This window comes from Silurus aristotelis, assembly GCF_946808225.1.
Source record: "Silurus aristotelis genome assembly, chromosome: 13".
In the NCBI taxonomy this organism is placed as follows: Eukaryota; Metazoa; Chordata; class Actinopteri; order Siluriformes; family Siluridae; genus Silurus; species Silurus aristotelis.
This window is the reverse complement of record NC_139586.1, coordinates 8,125,597-8,142,083: the sequence shown is the minus strand read 5'-3', so window position 1 is coordinate 8,142,083 and position 16,487 is coordinate 8,125,597. Positions and strand designations below refer to the sequence as shown.

The 16,487-nt window shown below is 42.9% G+C and overlaps 1 protein-coding gene and 5 pseudogenes across 6 annotated transcripts; all 6 read right to left on the bottom strand.

The window, feature by feature from the left end:
• Positions 1-1,242: 1,242 nt before the first annotated feature.
• On the bottom strand, positions 1,243-1,592 carry LOC310735217 (histone H4). Its single transcript, XM_083557822.1, has one exon. It carries the CDS (start codon positions 1,572-1,574, stop codon positions 1,263-1,265), a length of 312 nt encoding a protein of 103 aa, XP_083413948.1. The 5' UTR covers positions 1,575-1,592; the 3' UTR covers positions 1,243-1,262.
• A 4,753-nt stretch (positions 1,593-6,345) lies between these two features.
• On the bottom strand, positions 6,346-8,847 carry LOC310736166 (histone H3.2 pseudogene; annotated as a pseudogene). Its single transcript has 2 exons — positions 8,390-8,847; positions 6,346-6,439 (listed from the first exon to the last, which is right to left on the bottom strand). The product of its transcript is annotated as a histone H3.2 pseudogene (transcript).
• Positions 8,848-9,365: 518 nt separating this feature from the next.
• On the bottom strand, positions 9,366-9,776 carry LOC310736207 (histone H2A pseudogene; annotated as a pseudogene). The gene has a single exon. The product of its transcript is annotated as a histone H2A pseudogene (transcript).
• Positions 9,777-10,262: 486 nt separating this feature from the next.
• On the bottom strand, positions 10,263-10,982 carry LOC310735241 (histone H1 pseudogene; annotated as a pseudogene). The gene has a single exon. The product of its transcript is annotated as a histone H1 pseudogene (transcript).
• Positions 10,983-14,553: 3,571 nt separating this feature from the next.
• Positions 14,554-14,968, bottom strand: LOC310735398 (histone H2B pseudogene; annotated as a pseudogene). The gene has a single exon. The product of its transcript is annotated as a histone H2B pseudogene (transcript).
• A 583-nt stretch (positions 14,969-15,551) lies between these two features.
• On the bottom strand, positions 15,552-15,902 carry LOC310736165 (histone H4 pseudogene; annotated as a pseudogene). The gene has a single exon. The product of its transcript is annotated as a histone H4 pseudogene (transcript).
• Between the last annotated feature and the right edge of the window lie 585 nt (positions 15,903-16,487).

Genomic DNA, 16,487 nt, shown 5'->3' with positions numbered 1-16,487 from the left:
TCTGAGTCAAATGATGCTCTGCTACTAAGGCTCTAATCCAAATCATGTTGTGCTGCTAGGGCCCTGATGGGAAACACGGTTGTGCAACTATGGCCCTAATTCAAAAGATGATGTGCAAATATAGCTTAAAATTAAATTATGTTGTGCTGTTCTGCAAATATAGCTCTAATGCTAATTATACAAAGCTGCCATGACTGTAATTCAAATAATGCTGTCCTACTGTAGCTCTAACGCTAAGGTTTGATTACTTCCCTCGTTATACAAAAGGTCGTAGTCAGCGGGCGGCGAGAATTGCTGCCCCCGCAAAGAAGACCGCTCTTTGTATGAAAAAATGGGTGGCTCTTAAAAGAGCCGTTGGTTTTTATCTTAAAGACGGCGATAACACGCTTTACTTTGAGCTGGTGTACTTGGTGACGGCCTTTGTGCCCTCGGACATGGCATGCTTTGCAAGTTCACCGGGAAGCAACAGGCGCACGGCGGTCTGGATTTCCCTGAAGGTGATGGTGGACCGTTTGTTATAGTGAGCGAGACGAGAAGACTCACCGGCGATGCGCTCGAAAATGTCGTTTACGAAGGAATTCATGATGCCCATAGCCTTCGAAGAGATGCCGGTATCAGGGTGCACCTGCTTCAGAACTTTGTACACGTAGATAGCGTAGCTCTCCTTCCTTGACTTTCTGCGCTTCTTGCCTCCTTTGCCGGCCGTCTTCGTGACAGCCTTCTTGGAGCCCTTCTTGGGCGCGGTCTTTGCTGGATCAGTAGGCATAATGCTGCTTCTCGAGGAAACTGCGAGAGAATGAAAAAGGCTGCCTCGCCGCCTCTCTATTTACAGACCTGCATTGTAATTACGAACAAGGGAAAGGAGTCGTATTATTGGTCACAAATCCAAACCTCATCATGCAAGGCTCCGCCCTCGTCCCATCCTCTCCCGTTCCCTCTCCCCCGCCCCTAAGCTAGGCTTTGTTTCCCTGCCCACACGCACAGACAAATATGAAATATGAAGTAAAAAAAATAAAAAATAAATATATATATATATAGACTTTGAGACAAAACTGTAGTGCTTGTGCAACATTTTACCTTATTAGAATATATCTATAATTATTCCAAATTCCATTAGTCACATAAACTTGAGAAAATAGTTCTTTCCTCCCCTTCTTCGCCACACACACACACACACAGTAAAAGAAACAATAGCTCATTTTGTAATATTTGGGTGGCTCTTAAAAGAGCCGTTGTGTTGACGTTATTTGGTAGGTAAGCGTTTAACCGCCGAAGCCGTAAAGAGTGCGTCCCTGGCGTTTCAGGGCATACACCACATCCATAGCGGTGACGGTCTTTCTCTTCGCATGCTCGGTGTATGTGACTGCATCGCGGATGACGTTCTCCAAGAACACCTTCAGTACACCACGAGTCTCCTCGTAGATCAGACCAGATATACGTTTAACACCACCACGGCGAGCCAGACGGCGGATAGCCGGCTTAGTGATACCCTGGATGTTATCGCGCAGAACCTTACGGTGGCGCTTAGCGCCTCCTTTGCCGAGTCCCTTGCCACCCTTTCCTCTTCCAGACATGGTGCTGCTCTCACAAAGTCAAGCTGCTCAATAAAGAAGCCCCACGCAATGCCCGCCTATTTATTCTCTCTTAACAGGACCTACTTGAGAACAGGCGAGGGGGGCGGACCTAAAACCAACGATCACACAAAAGAATGTCTTCAAAGCGAAACGCCACAGCCGTTAACATGCTAGAGTCTTGTACTTCCTCAGGCTTTTTGTCCACACAAACATAGTAATATATAAATAGTAATAGTCATGTAGTGGAATTGATTTAATTTGGTTTTTGCTCACAGCATGGTACACTCAATGCAGTTCAATACACAAATATTTGAATTGAGAATTATAATTAGAACTGTTTTGACTCAGTTGCAATTTTTATTCCAGTAGAAGTATAAATCAAATTGCAGTTCTTGTTGCATTAAGTAGGCTTATATCATCATGAGGAATGCAAAATATTGCACATACTATGCTTTCAGTTACTTACACACTGTGCCACTACTGTCCAGAAAGGTGTAAACCTGATGGGGGACAAAATATTGAGCTACTGTACATGTGCAATTAAAAGGTTTTCACATATCCCAACTCATCTGGGGTCAGAGCTCAGGGTCAGCCATGGTACAGCACCCCTGGAGCTGATAGGGCTAAATGCCTTGCTCAAGGGCTCAACAGTGGTAGCTTGGCAGTGCTGGGGCTTGAACCGCTGACCTTGTGATCAGTAACCCAGAGCCTTAACCACTGGACTACCACTGCCCTGCTGCCACCACTACCAGTAGTAGTAGTAGTAGTAGTAGCGTTAATCTTGTACTATACTTTTCAACACACAAGAAATATAGCATGACTATTGTAGGAATGGCCCATGATTATTATTAATATTAACAAGCATTATTCTCATTTCTATTAATGTGGTACTATTTGCATTAGCAGTAGTAGCAATAGTAGTAGTCGTTTTAGTAGTAGAAGTAGTAAAAGTAGTAGTAGTAGTCAGTTATCTCTCACATAGGTCCGGAGATTATGGTAATATTTGAATCAAGCATCAGAATGAGTGAGTGATTGTGTGTACCTACATGGACTGTAGAACATTGAGTAAATATATGTATATTATTTATCCAATTCAATAGGACGAAGTTTCAGAGACAGATGATGCTTCAGATACACAGTCACTTCTACAGCACAAATATTTTGATGGCACCTTAAAAAAGGGAGAAATGTTCCTTTATTGAGAAAACATAAATGCAGATGCAAATATGAGTGCAGGAACAGGAACTCACAAATCATTCGTGAACATCATTCCACCACAGCAGGAGCTGACAAGCTGAGCAAACCCAGTGCTCAATCTGCACTAGTGTCCAGAAGTATATGGAAAGGGCGACACACTTTGTCTGGGAGTTTGTGCATCTTTTACCTATGCTGCAAAATATGCAGTAAGGTCTCTATGTATTTGGACAGTGTCACGCTGACTTGTACAGACTGTCAATCAAACTATTATTCTAGAACTTAGCGCATCATGACACATTTTTCTTGGTAACTGCTCCACTGTCACAAAGAGTGTGTATGCTCACTGAGTGCTCACCTGAATAGGAAATGCAGTGTATGCTATATATCTCTGTTTATATTTCCTAATAATGCACCATGTAGTGTAGACAGGCATCATTGATAAAGTGAACAATTCCTTTGACTTGACTTGACTTCGGTAATCAACAAAAGGTAGAGAGGAATGTGCACTTTCTAGATTTGGTCACACAATAGCAGTCAAGACCGATGCAGAACTACACACCATGCTGCCTTAAGCAATCATTATTATTATTTATGGTATTCATCAAACCCTATTCTTAACTCATTCCTCAACAAACTAAGAATAATTATTAGGATCATAGTTGGTAGTAGTAGTAGTAGTAGTAGTAGTAGTAGTAGTAGTAGTAGTAGCAGTAGTAGATGTAGTAGAAGAATTAGGTCTGAGATGAGATCAGAACAAACAAACAAACAACATACACGAATAACACTTAAAAAAAATTAATTAGACCATAAACACTTCATACCAGTGTTTAAGGGTATACAGTATACAAACAAACAAAGAAACAAACAACATACACAAACAAAACTTAAAAAAAAAAAAAAAAAAAGACCAGAAACACTTCATGCTAGTGTTTAAGAGTATACAGGGATATTCCTAATAAAGGCAGAGGTCGGTGGACGTTGTAGAGCTTGACTGCCATCGTGTGGCAATGTTTACATGTGGCAGAAAAATGTAGATTAAAGGAATTGATGCTCACATCATTTTGTGTGATTACTGTGTATGGAACAGGCATTTACTCTAGGGTTTAGCATTAATAGTTTGAGATGAGATCAGAATAAACAAACAAACAAACAAACAAACAAACAACATACAACGAATACAGCCTTAAAGAAATAGACCAAAAACACTTCATACTAGTGTTTAAGATTTCTAGATTTGGTCACACAATAGCAGTCAAGATCGATGCAGAACTATACACCATGCTGCCTTGACCCATCATTATTATTATTATTTATGGTATTCATCAAACCCTATTCTTAACTCATTCCTCAACTTACTAAGAATAATTATTAGGATCATGGTTGGTAGTAGTAGTAGTAGTAGTAGTAGTAGTAGTAGTAGTAGTAGTAGTAGTAGTAGATGTAGTAGAAGAATTAGGTCTGAGATGAGATCAGAACAAACAAACAAACAACATACACGAATAACACTTAAAAAAAAAAAAAAAAATTAGACCATAAACACTTCATACTATTGTTTAAGGATATACAGTGTACAAAGAAACAAAGAAACAAACAACATACACAAACAAAACTTAAAATAAATAAATAAATTAATACAATATAATAATAAAAAATAAATAAATAAATAAAATACCTAAACCACTTCATACTAGTGTTTAAGAGTATACAGGGATATTCCTAATAAAGGCAGAGGTCGGTGGACGTTGTAGAGCTTGACTCCCATCGTGTGGCAACGTTTACATGTGGCAGAAAAATGTAGATTAAAGGAATTGCTCGCAATTACTAAGAATAATTATTAGGATCATGGTTGTTAGTAGTAGTAGTAGTAGTAATTGTAGGAGTAGTAGTAGTAGTAGTAGTAGTAGTAGTAGTAGTAGTAGTAGTAGTAGATGTAGTAGAAGAATTAGGTCTGAGATGAGATCAGAACAAACAAACAAACAACATACATGAATAACACTTAAAAAAAAAAGATTAGACCATAAACACTTCATACTATTGTTTAAGGATATAAAGTATACAAACAAACAAACAAACAAACAAACAAAGAAACAAACAACATACACAAACAAAACAAACAAAAAAAAATAATAATAAAAATAAAAATATAATTAAAAAAAAAAAAAAAAAAAAAAAAAAAGACCAAAAACACTTCATACTAGTGTTTAAGAGTATACAGGGATATTCCTAATAAAGGCAGAGGTCGTTCGACGTTGTAGAGCTTGACTCCCATCGTGTGGCAATGTTTACATGTGGGAGAAAAATGTAGATTAAATGAATTTATGCTCACATCATTTTGTGTGATTATTGTGTATGGAACAGGCATTTACTCTAGGGTTTCGCATTAATAGTTTGAGATGAAATCAGAACAAACAAACAAACAAACAAACAACATACAACGAATACAGCCTTAAAGAAATAGACCAAAAACACTTCAAACTAGTGTTTAGGATTTCTAGATTTGGTCACACAATAGCAGTCAAGATCGATGCAGAACATACTAGTGTTTAAGGGTATACAGTATACAAACAAACAAAGAAACAAACAACATCCACACACAAAACAAAACAAAAAAATAAAATAAAATTTTAAAATTTTAAAAAAGACCAAAAACACTTTATACTAGTGTTTAAGGGTATACAGGAATATTCCTAATAAAGGCAGAGGTCAGTGGACGTTGTAGAGCTTGACTGCCATCGTGTGGCAATGTTTACATGTTGCAGAAAAATGTACATTAAAGAAATTGATGCTCACATCATTTTGTGTGATTATTGTGTATGGAACAGGCATTTACTTCAAGGTTTCGCATTAAAAGTTTGAGATGAAATTAGAAAAAACATACAAACAAACACACATACAAACAAACAAACAAACAACATTCACAAATTAAACCTTAAAAAAAATTTGACCAAAAACATTTCATACTAGTGTTTAAGGGTATACAGGGTTTCTTCCTAAAGTGAACTGTGAGTCCCTTTTTGTCTCGCTTCGTGTTTATCTAAAAGGCCAGTAGAACACGTCATATATATCAAATTGCACTAGTGCCCATAACTATTTTGACAGTCACAAGTTCCTAGATCATTTGAATATTTGTGTGCGTGCGTGTGTTTGTTTGTTTGTTTTTATTTCTTGCTCTTCCCAAATCTCTTCTTTTGTCCAATGTTGCACAATATGCTGGAAACTGTCGGTATATTTGGACTGTGTTACAATTTGAAGAGAGAAACAGAGTAAGAGAGTCAATAATGTCACATTAGATTAACATATGTCTCCCACTCTCTCTCTCTCTCTCTCTCTCTCTCTCTCTCTCTCTCTCTCTCTCTCTCTCTCTCTCTCTCATTTCAGCAGGTTGTTTGTTGAATTTAGCTGAGCTTATACTACAGTTAGCCGTGTCAACAGCTTGGCATCAGCACACATCTCTGTAACTGGACCCTGGACTTGCTTGAACACCTTCACCTCCTCCAGTCCCACACTCAGGGATGCGTATTGTACCCTTACTTATATTCACTTTTCCACTAATGAGTGCTTACCTGCCTAGGCCTTAGAAAGCATCATCAAGTTTGCTGATGACACCACGAATGGTAGGCCTGATCAGAGGTAAAGATGAGACGGCTTTCAGGGAGGAGATCCAGCACCTAGTAATTCACACCAACAGAGATGTTGTGGAGTGTGAATTCAGCCTCAAGTCACTTCAAGTCCTTATCTTCGAGGATCTCACCTGGTCACTGAACTCTTCTTTCTACTTCGCACACCCATGACTTCAGTACCACTCATATTACATCACTTCAATACCAGAAACTTTTTAAATGCGTTTCTTGCACATCCTTTCTGAACTGCTGCTATATTGCTCCTTTGCAGAACACTTTCTTCTTTTTGTTTACATTTTTGCTACTCTTCAATTTTGTTCAATTTGTCTTGTCACAACAGGTTCACTGGCGGAGCTATTATGTGTTTTATGGATTGTCCTGCACTTACTTGTGTTGTCTTGCACTGTCTTGTGTTGTCTTTGCACTGTTTGCACCAGGTTGCACTCATGCACTTTATGTGGCAAGGACACTTACCAGCCCTGTGTGTTCTGTTTCTGGAATTGTTGTTTAATGTAGCATCAGGGCTGGGATGTGAAGGGTCCATTGTCTCATTTCACTGTGTACTGCGTCAGCTATGTATGGTTGAAATGACAATAAAAGCTTCTTGACCTGACCTCTTGACTTGTCTCAACAACGCCTGTGATTGCTGAGGACACTTTAAAAGTCCTGTCTGTGCTACAGGATACTGGAGAACTTCTACACCTGTACCATTTCTGTGTGGTACAGCAACTGCACTGCTCCAGGCCCTATAAAATAAAATGGAAAATGAAAATCTCCCAATTAATCATTGGCACTCCGCCCCCCTTATCTTGGAGAACATTCACAAGAAACACTGTCTGAAAAGGGCGCAGCAGTTGTCTGTGCAGAGCTCACAAGATCATCAAGGACCCTTCACATCCCAGTCACAAACTGTTTAACCTCCATCCATCAAGATCGAGATACAGAAACATACGCATCAGAACCAGCAGGATCAGGGACAGCTTTATTTCCATCCACTATCACCACACTGAACTCTACACTACACCGTTAGATCACTGTATAAGCACTGTATATGTAAATGTTACATATTGTTTTTTTTATACTCATATACACGCATTCTCTACACATATTGTGCCTCACTTCCATCTGCACTACTATTATATTTATGTGTATCTGTATATACCTTACTGTACATCCTGCCACATTCATGTATATACAGATATATATTTCTATCTATCTAACGAACCTCTGAGCAGATGCTAAATGCATTCTTTTAGCTCTGTACATGTATCTTGCACAATGATAATAAAGTCAACAATAGATCTAATCTAAAATATAATATAAAATTACACTAGTGTCCATGAGTACTTGGAGAGGGCCACTATTCATTCATTTCATTGTGTTGCTCTTGCTATTGCACTTTGTCCCACACAAATACATATACACATATATGTGTGTGTGTGTGTGTGTGTGTGTGTGGTCAGGTTTGGACGTATATGCACGATATATACACAACAACGAAAGAGAACATACATATAGTGCTTTAGATTCATGTTATGTCAAATTGTTCCTAACGCATAAAAACCATGTTTAAATGGTCAGAATCGTAGTCAGCATACTAAAGTTATATGTGAGAGAATTAATACTATGATTGCAATTTATTTTTATTTGTCTCCCTTAGAATACAAACAAGAACACGAGAATGGGAAGTGACACTTTGGCCCCAAGATGGCAGTCACGCTCCGTGCAGAACAGCAAGCGACCTTCTTTTTGCATTTATTATTATTACTACTATTATTAATTATTACTACTACTACTGTAGCCAAGTATTAAAATAATCTATAATAAAATACACAAAATGCTCAGCGACAGAGCCATAAAATCAGAGGTTTACTGAAGCGCTCCATTCTTCTAAACTAGACTATATAATCATCATTTGTTTAAAAAAAAAAACACGGTATAGACTTGCTCGTTTTACTGAGACAGTGAGGTGGCTCTTAAAAGAGCCTTTGTGTATACTGGACAGAGTCATTGTTTAAGCGCGCTCTCCGCAAAATACGGCGGGCCAGCTGAATGTCCTTGGGCATGATGGTCACTCTCTTGGCGTGGATGGCGCACAGGTTGGTGTCCTCGAACAGGCCGACCAAGTATGCCTCGCTCGCCTCCTGCAAAGCCATTACAGCGGAGCTCTGGAAACGCAAGTCAGTCTTGAAGTCTTGAGCAATTTCTCTCACCAGGCGCTGGAAGGGCAGCTTGCGGATGAGCAGCTCAGTAGACTTCTGATAGCGACGGATCTCTCTCAAAGCCACTGTGCCGGGCCTGTAACGGTGAGGCTTCTTCACGCCGCCTGTAGCCGGAGCGCTCTTGCGAGCAGCCTTGGTGGCGAGCTGCTTCCTGGGCGCCTTGCCACCAGTGGATTTACGGGCAGTCTGCTTAGTTCTTGCCATAGCGTTGAGCTCTGCACTTCGCGGACGAAAAACAGAATAATAAGCGCTAGCAAACGCTGGCTTTTTAAGCCTGAACGACGCCTCGCGTTCATTGGGCGTCTCGAAACCTCTCGTCTTGCATTGGATCGATCGCTATACGTCACTCGACGATTATTGGCTTAGACCTAGTCAGCGCCACAGTTTGAACACCCCACCCCATCCTCCCTCCCTCCCTCCCTCCCTCGGCTCTCTTGCACAGCACTGTTTTCCTCTGTACTATAGTTACACAAAAAAGGCCGTCACAATTTAGTTTCACTTTTCAGACCTTGTTTAACCAGCATACTTCCCTGTTATATTTATGCTATTTAATATATTTATATTAAGTCACTAATGAGAGTGGCATGATTATTAGACTATTCCAATGGGCCCTATTAAATGTGATTCTCTTGGGTGCAACGTTCTAGAATGAATACAATTATATACACAAAGCATACACAAAGTAACAAACTTGCACTTTTTGAGTCAAAGTGGGTGGCTCTTAAAAGAGCCTTTGGGTACTGATAAACACAGCATTGGACGACTTTACTTGGTCTTGACAGCCTTCTCAGTCTTCTTAGGCAGAAGTACAGCCTGAATATTAGGCAGCACACCACCCTGAGCGATGGTCACTCTGCCGAGCAGTTTGTTCAGCTCCTCATCGTTACGCACGGCGAGTTGCAAGTGTCGGGGAATGATACGAGTCTTCTTGTTATCACGGGCAGCGTTACCAGCCAACTCCAGAATCTCAGCGGTCAGATACTCCAGCACAGCCGCAAGGTAAACGGGAGCGCCGGCACCGACGCGCTCAGCGTAGTTGCCTTTACGCAGAAGCCTGTGCACACGGCCTACAGGAAACTGAAGTCCTGCCCTGGATGAGCGAGTCTTGGCCTTGGCCCTGGCTTTGCCACCGGTTTTGCCTCTTCCACTCATTTTGCTGTAGATCAGATTCGTTCAAGGAACAAGTCGATAATAGTGAACGCTTCGCGCTGAAAACTTAGTGATATAGGCAACACAGCCACTCTCTTATTGGCTTAGAACGCCATGTGATCAACATCCAATCACAAATGCACAAATGGTGAAACTCATTCAGCCTTAGCCTAGACCCCCCCCACACACACACACACACACACACACAGACACACCTCCCCTCCCCAATAGTCTCTGTGTGTGTGTGTGTGTGTGTGTGTGTGTGTGTGTGTGTGTGTGTGTGTGTGTGTGTGTGTGTGTGTGTGTGTGAGATTGAGGATTGAGCGCTCATGGGAGACACAGGTATCAGGAAACAACATTCATGTGAAATGTGTACAACGATATCATATATCATGTAATCATAAGCATCTCTATACCTACTACATAGTTTGCGTATTCATATGTCATAAATCCCTATCTTGTATTCGCTTTCACTTTCATAAGGGGAGGATCCAAAATGTTGCTCTTTGGGGGAAAATATAGGTGGCTCTTAAAAGAGCCGTTTAGTTAAGGTAGACATGAAATAAACAAGCAAACAAACATGTTTACTTCTTCTTGGGCGCTGTCTTTTTCGCCTTTGCAGCCTTGGGCTTCGCCGCTTTGGGCTTCACGGTCTTTGCTTTCTTGGGGCTCTTGGCTGCTTTTTTAGGAGTCGCCGGCTTTTTCGCTTTCTTCGGGCTCTTGGTGGCTTTTTTAGCAGCCGCTGCGGGCTTCTTTGCCTTCTTCGGGGACTTCTTGGCGGCGGCAACAGGTTTCTTGGCCGCCACCTTCTTGGGCTTCTTCGCCGCGGCGGGTTTCTTCGCCTTAACAGCGACGGGCTTCTTCGCCTTAGTTGCGGTCTTCTTGGCTTCGGTCTGCTTCTTGTTTAGCTTGAAAGAGCCAGACGCGCCGGTCCCTTTGGTCTGTAGAAGAGTTCCCTTCAGCACGAGACCCTTGACAGCGAGCTTGACGCGGGAGTTGTTCTTCTCCACGTCGTATCCGCCGGCGGCCAAGGCTTTCTTCAGGGCGGCGAGCGACACACCGCTCCTCTCCTTGGACGAGGAAACCGCTTTGACGATGAGCTCGCCGACGCTGGGGCCGGCTTTCTTGGCCCTCGACGCTGCTTTCTTTTTCGGCGCTTTAGCCGGCGCGGCAGCGGGCGCGGGAGCAACTTCTGCCATCTCTCTAGTATCTCTAGTATCTCAGTGCGAGTCAGACTCTGTATACGCTGTGTAACACACAGAAACCTCCCGCCCCTCTGCTGGTAGGCCGGTCTTAAAACCGAGCATGAGAACGTTGTAGACTCAACCAGGCCGCCGCCGAATGAGTGTGCCTCCGCGACACGCTCGCGAGTGTGTTTTCTCGCAGCGTTTCTCGTCGTAAATAAGACGCCGAAGACAAGATCCCGCGCTATTATGCACACATTTCGCGCGTACGGGCTTGCAAGTGTTCCCCGAGGCCCGTCATGGCCGAATAGAGAGCAGTGGTCGCTCGCGTTTTGCACGGAAGTGCACCGCGCGCCTGGCGCTCGAGCCGGCGCTCGGCGCATTTGGTGCAGAGTGCAGTGTAAAAAGGGGTGAGTAACAGCCATGTCGGTGGAACAGCGTGTGTTTCACGTGAACGGCGAGCCTTGTCAATGTGTCTAATGCATTGGCAGTGTGTGAATGCTGTGCGAAGTATTGGGAACGCTGGCTCTTGTGGGCTGTGTGAAGCACATGTGTTAGTGTATGGAGCAGGTGTGCGAGCTCCCCGTGTGCCTCCCGCAGCCGGACTCCCTATGTCTTTGTCATCGTCTGGTCTTTGCCACTCGGCCTGGCGCTCCTCGTGCACGGTCCCGTGCTCTAGTAGTCCCAGGCCGACAGGTGTGCCTCGTGGCCGCTTAACCCTAATTCCACTCAGGTCAGGCTGCGCTAACCCTAATTCGAACAGTGCCAACCCTAACCCTAACTCTATGTCACTCAGGCTGCGCAAACCCTAATTCGAACAGTGCCAACCCTAACCCTAACTCCATGTCATTCAGGCTGCGCTAACCCTAATTCGAACAGTGCTAACCCTAACCCTAACTCCATGTCATTCAGGCTGCGCTAACCCTAATTCGAAAAGTGCCAACCCTAACCCTAACTCCATGTCACTCAGGCTGCGCTAACCCTAATTCAAACAGTGCTAACCCTAACTCCATGTCACTCAGGCTGCGCTAACCCTAATTCAAACAGTGCTAACCCCAACCCTAACTCCATGTCACTCAGGCTGCGCTAACCCTAATTCAAACAGTGCTAACCCCAACCCTAACTCCATGTCACTCAGGCTGCGCTAACCCTAATTCAAACAGTGCTAACCCCAACCCTAACTCCATGTCATTCAGGCTGCGCTAACCCTAATTCGAACAGTGCCAACCCTAACCCTAACTCCATGTCACTCAGGCTGCGCTAACCCTAATTCGAACAGTGCTAACCCCAACCCTAACTCCATGTCATTCAGGCTGCACTAACACTAATTCGAACAGTGCCAACCCTAACTCTAACCCAAATTCCATGTCATTCAGGCTGCGCTAACCCTAATTCGAAAAGTGCCTACCCTAACCCTAACTCCATGTCACTCAGGCTGCGCTAACCCTAAATCGAACATTGCCAACCCTAACCCTAACTCCATGTCACTCAGGCTGCGCTAACCCTAATTCAAACAGTGCTAACTCTAACCCTAACCCTAATTCCATGTCACTCAGGCTGCTTTAACCCTAATTCGAACAGTGCTAACCCTAACCCTAATTCCAATCAGGTCAGGCTGCAATAACCCTAATTTGAACAGTGCCAACCCTAACCCTAATTCCATGTCACTCAGGCTGCTTTAACCCTAATTCAAACAGCGCTAACCCTAACCCTGTTCCATTCAGGCCGCTCTAACCCTCAATGGAAAAGTGGTAACCCTAACTCTGAATATCTTTGTGTTGCACTAAGCCAAACTCAAATTAAGTTGTGCTGCTATGGCATTAATGTGAAACACTGTTGTACTACTACAGCTCTAAAGCTAACTATGTAGTCTTACTATGACTCCAATTTAAAAGATGTTGTGCTACTATGGCAGTAATATAAATTATGTCGTGCGGCCATGGCCCAAATTCAAATTATGTTGTTTTACTATAGCCCTAATTCAGATTCTGTTGTGCTACTATGCCTCTGAATGGAAGTATGTTGTGCTGCTATGGCCCTGATGTGGATCAATGTTCTTCAACTATAGCTCTAATGCTAATTCTGTTGCGCTACTGCAGTTCCAATTTAAAATAGGTTGTGCTGCTAGGGCCTTGATGTCAAACACTGTTGTGCTACAGTAGCTCTAATGCTAATTATGTAGTGCTGATGTGACTCTAATTAAAATTATGTTAGCCAACTATGGCTCTAATTCAAATTATGGCGTGCTGCTATGGCCCTAGTGGGAAACACTGTTCCGCTACCGTGGCCCAAATTCAATTCATGCTGTGCTGTCCTGGCCCTGATGTAAAACACTGATGTGCCACTGTAGCTCTAATGCTAATTATGTAACGCCGATATGACTCCAATACTAATCATGTGGGCGAACTATGGCTCTAAGTTAATATATGTTGTGCCTCTAGGGCCCTAATATGTAACACTGTACTGCTACTATAGCTCTAATGCTAACTGTGATTCACATCAGGGACCTACCAGCACAACATGATTCGAATTAGAGCCATAGTAGCACAACATAGGTAGCATTATAGCCATAGTAGCAGAACAATGTTGTGCTACTATTACTTTAATACAAATTCGGTTGTGCTGCTAGGGCCCTGATGTGAAACACTGTGCTGCTACTATAGCTCCAATGCTAGTTATCTTGTGCTGCTATGACTATAATGCAATTTATGTTGGCCAACTATAGCTCTAACTATGTGCTGCTACTATTGCTCTAATCCAAATGATATTGGCGAACGATGGATCTAAGTCAAATGATGCTCTGCTACTATGGCTCCAATTTAAATTATGGTGTGCTGTTAGGGCCCTGATGTAAAACACTGTGCTGCTACTATAGCTCTAAAGCTAATTATGTAGTGCTGTTATGACTAAGTCAAATTATGTTGGCCAACTATGGCTGTAATAAAATTATGTTGTGCTGCTAGGGCCCTGATGTGAAACACTGTGCTGCTACTGTAGCTCTAATGCTAACTGTGTTTCACGTCAGGGCCCTAGCAGCACAACATAATTTGAATCAGAGCCATAGTAGCACAACATAGGTAGCATTAGAGCTACAGTAGCAGAACAATGTTATGCTACTATGACTTTAATTCAAATTGTGTTGTGCTGCTAGGGCCCTGATGTGGAACACTGTGCTGCTATTACAGCTCTAGTGCTAATTATGTCGTGCTACTATGACTTTAATCCAAATGATCTTGGCCAACTATGGCTCTGAGTCAAATGATGCTCTGCTACTAAGGCTCTAATCCAAATCATGTTGTGCTGCTAGGGCCCTGATGGGAAACACGGTTGTGCAACTATGGCCCTAATTCAAAAGATGATGTGCAAATATAGCTTCAAATTAAATTATGTTGTGCTGTTCTGCAAATATAGCTCTAATGCTAATTATACAAAGCTGCCATGACTGTAATTCAAATAATGCTGTCCTACTGTAGCTCTAACGCTAAGGTTTGATTACTTCCCTCGTTATACAAAAGGTCATAGTCAGCGGGCGGCGAGAATTGCTGCCCGCGCAAAGAAGACCGCTCTTTGTATGAAAAAATGGGTGGCTCTTAAAAGAGCCGTTGGTTTTTATCTTAAAGACGGCGATAACACGCTTTACTTTGAGCTGGTGTACTTGGTGACGGCCTTTGTGCCCTCGGACACGGCATGCTTTGCAAGTTCACCGGGAAGCAACAGGCGCACGGCGGTCTGGATTTCCCTGGAGGTGATGGTGGACCGCTTGTTATAGTGAGCGAGACGAGAAGACTCACCGGCGATGCGCTCGAAAATGTCGTTTACGAAGGAATTCATGATGCCCATAGCCTTCGAAGAGATGCCGGTATCAGGGTGCACCTGCTTCAGAACTTTGTACACGTAGATAGCGTAGCTCTCCTTCCTTGACTTTCTGCGCTTCTTGCCTCCTTTGCCGGCCGTCTTCGTGACAGCCTTCTTGGAGCCCTTCTTGGGCGCGGTCTTTGCTGGATCAGTAGGCATAATGCTGCTTCTCGAGGAAACTGCGAGAGAATGAAAAAGGCTGCCTCGCCGCCTCTCTATTTACAGACCTGCATTGTAATTACGAACAAGGGAAAGGAGTCGTATTATTGGTCACAAATCCAAACCTCATCATGCAAGGCTCCACCCTCGTCCCATCCTCTACCGTTTCCTCTCCCCCGCCCCTGAGCTAGGCTTTGTTTCCCTGCCCGCCGTTTCCCTGCCCACACGCACAGACAAATATGAAATATGAAGTAAAAAAAAATAAATAAATAAATAAATATTTATATATATTTATATATATATATATATATATATATATATATATATATATATATATATATATATATATATATATGGACTTTGAGACAAAACTGTAGTGCTTGTGCAACATTTTACCTTATTAGAATATATCTATAATTATTCCAAATTCCATTAGTCACATACACTTGAGAAAATAGTTCTTTCCTCCCCTTCTTCGCCACACACACACACACACACACACACACAGTAAAAGAAACAATAGCTCATTTTGTAATATTTGGGTGGCTCTTAAAAGAGCCGTTGTGTTGACGTTATTTGGTAGGTAAGCGTTTAACCGCCGAAGCCGTAAAGAGTGCGTCCCTGGCGTTTCAGGGCATACACCACATCCATAGCGGTGACGGTCTTTCTCTTCGCATGCTCGGTGTATGTGACTGCATCGCGGATGACGTTCTCCAAGAACACCTTCAGTACACCACGAGTCTCCTCGTAGATCAGACCGGATATACGTTTAACACCACCACGACGAGCCAGACGGCTGATAGCCGGCTTAGTGATACCCTGGATGTTATCGCGCAGAACCTTACGGTGGCGCTTAGCGCCTCCTTTGCCGAGTCCCTTGCCACCCTTTCCTCTTCCAGACTGATTAAACCAGCTACACTCAAAGAAACTGTCCAACGGCATCAAGACCATCAAGTACAGCGACGGAATCTGCGAGCCAAGGACAGAATCTTTGCAACAGGCTCATCAGTGCTTGCTCGGAACTATGGTAGTGGTCCGAAATGGGTTCCGGCTACTGTGGAGGCCCAAACGGGTCCAGTGTCATATAAGGTCAAGACTGCTGAAAATCTTTCCTGGAGGAGACATACTGATCAGTTGCTTGGTGGAGCCAGCACCGTTATAGATCTTCCTGAGGTCACTGATGTCACTGATCAAATATATGACAATTCTCCAACTTCAGTAGTCTCCACAAAGGAGCCTATGATGACCACAAATTGTCCTTTTGCTAACGAACAATCATCTTCACCAGCAGGAAATGGAAACCAAATTGGCCGCCGGTATCCAGCAAGGGAGCGGCGTCCTCCTCAGCGTTTACTGGACTACACTTAGTTAGGGGCTACCCTTATTGCTTCGGGGCAGAATAATCCCCTAAGGGTAAGCTAGGGTTTGAGGTAGTCTACCCTCATTCCCAGGATATAGTTGTGTCACTTTACAACGGGATCCAACATAAAGACTCAATGTTCATGTTTACAAAAAAAAAAAAAAAGA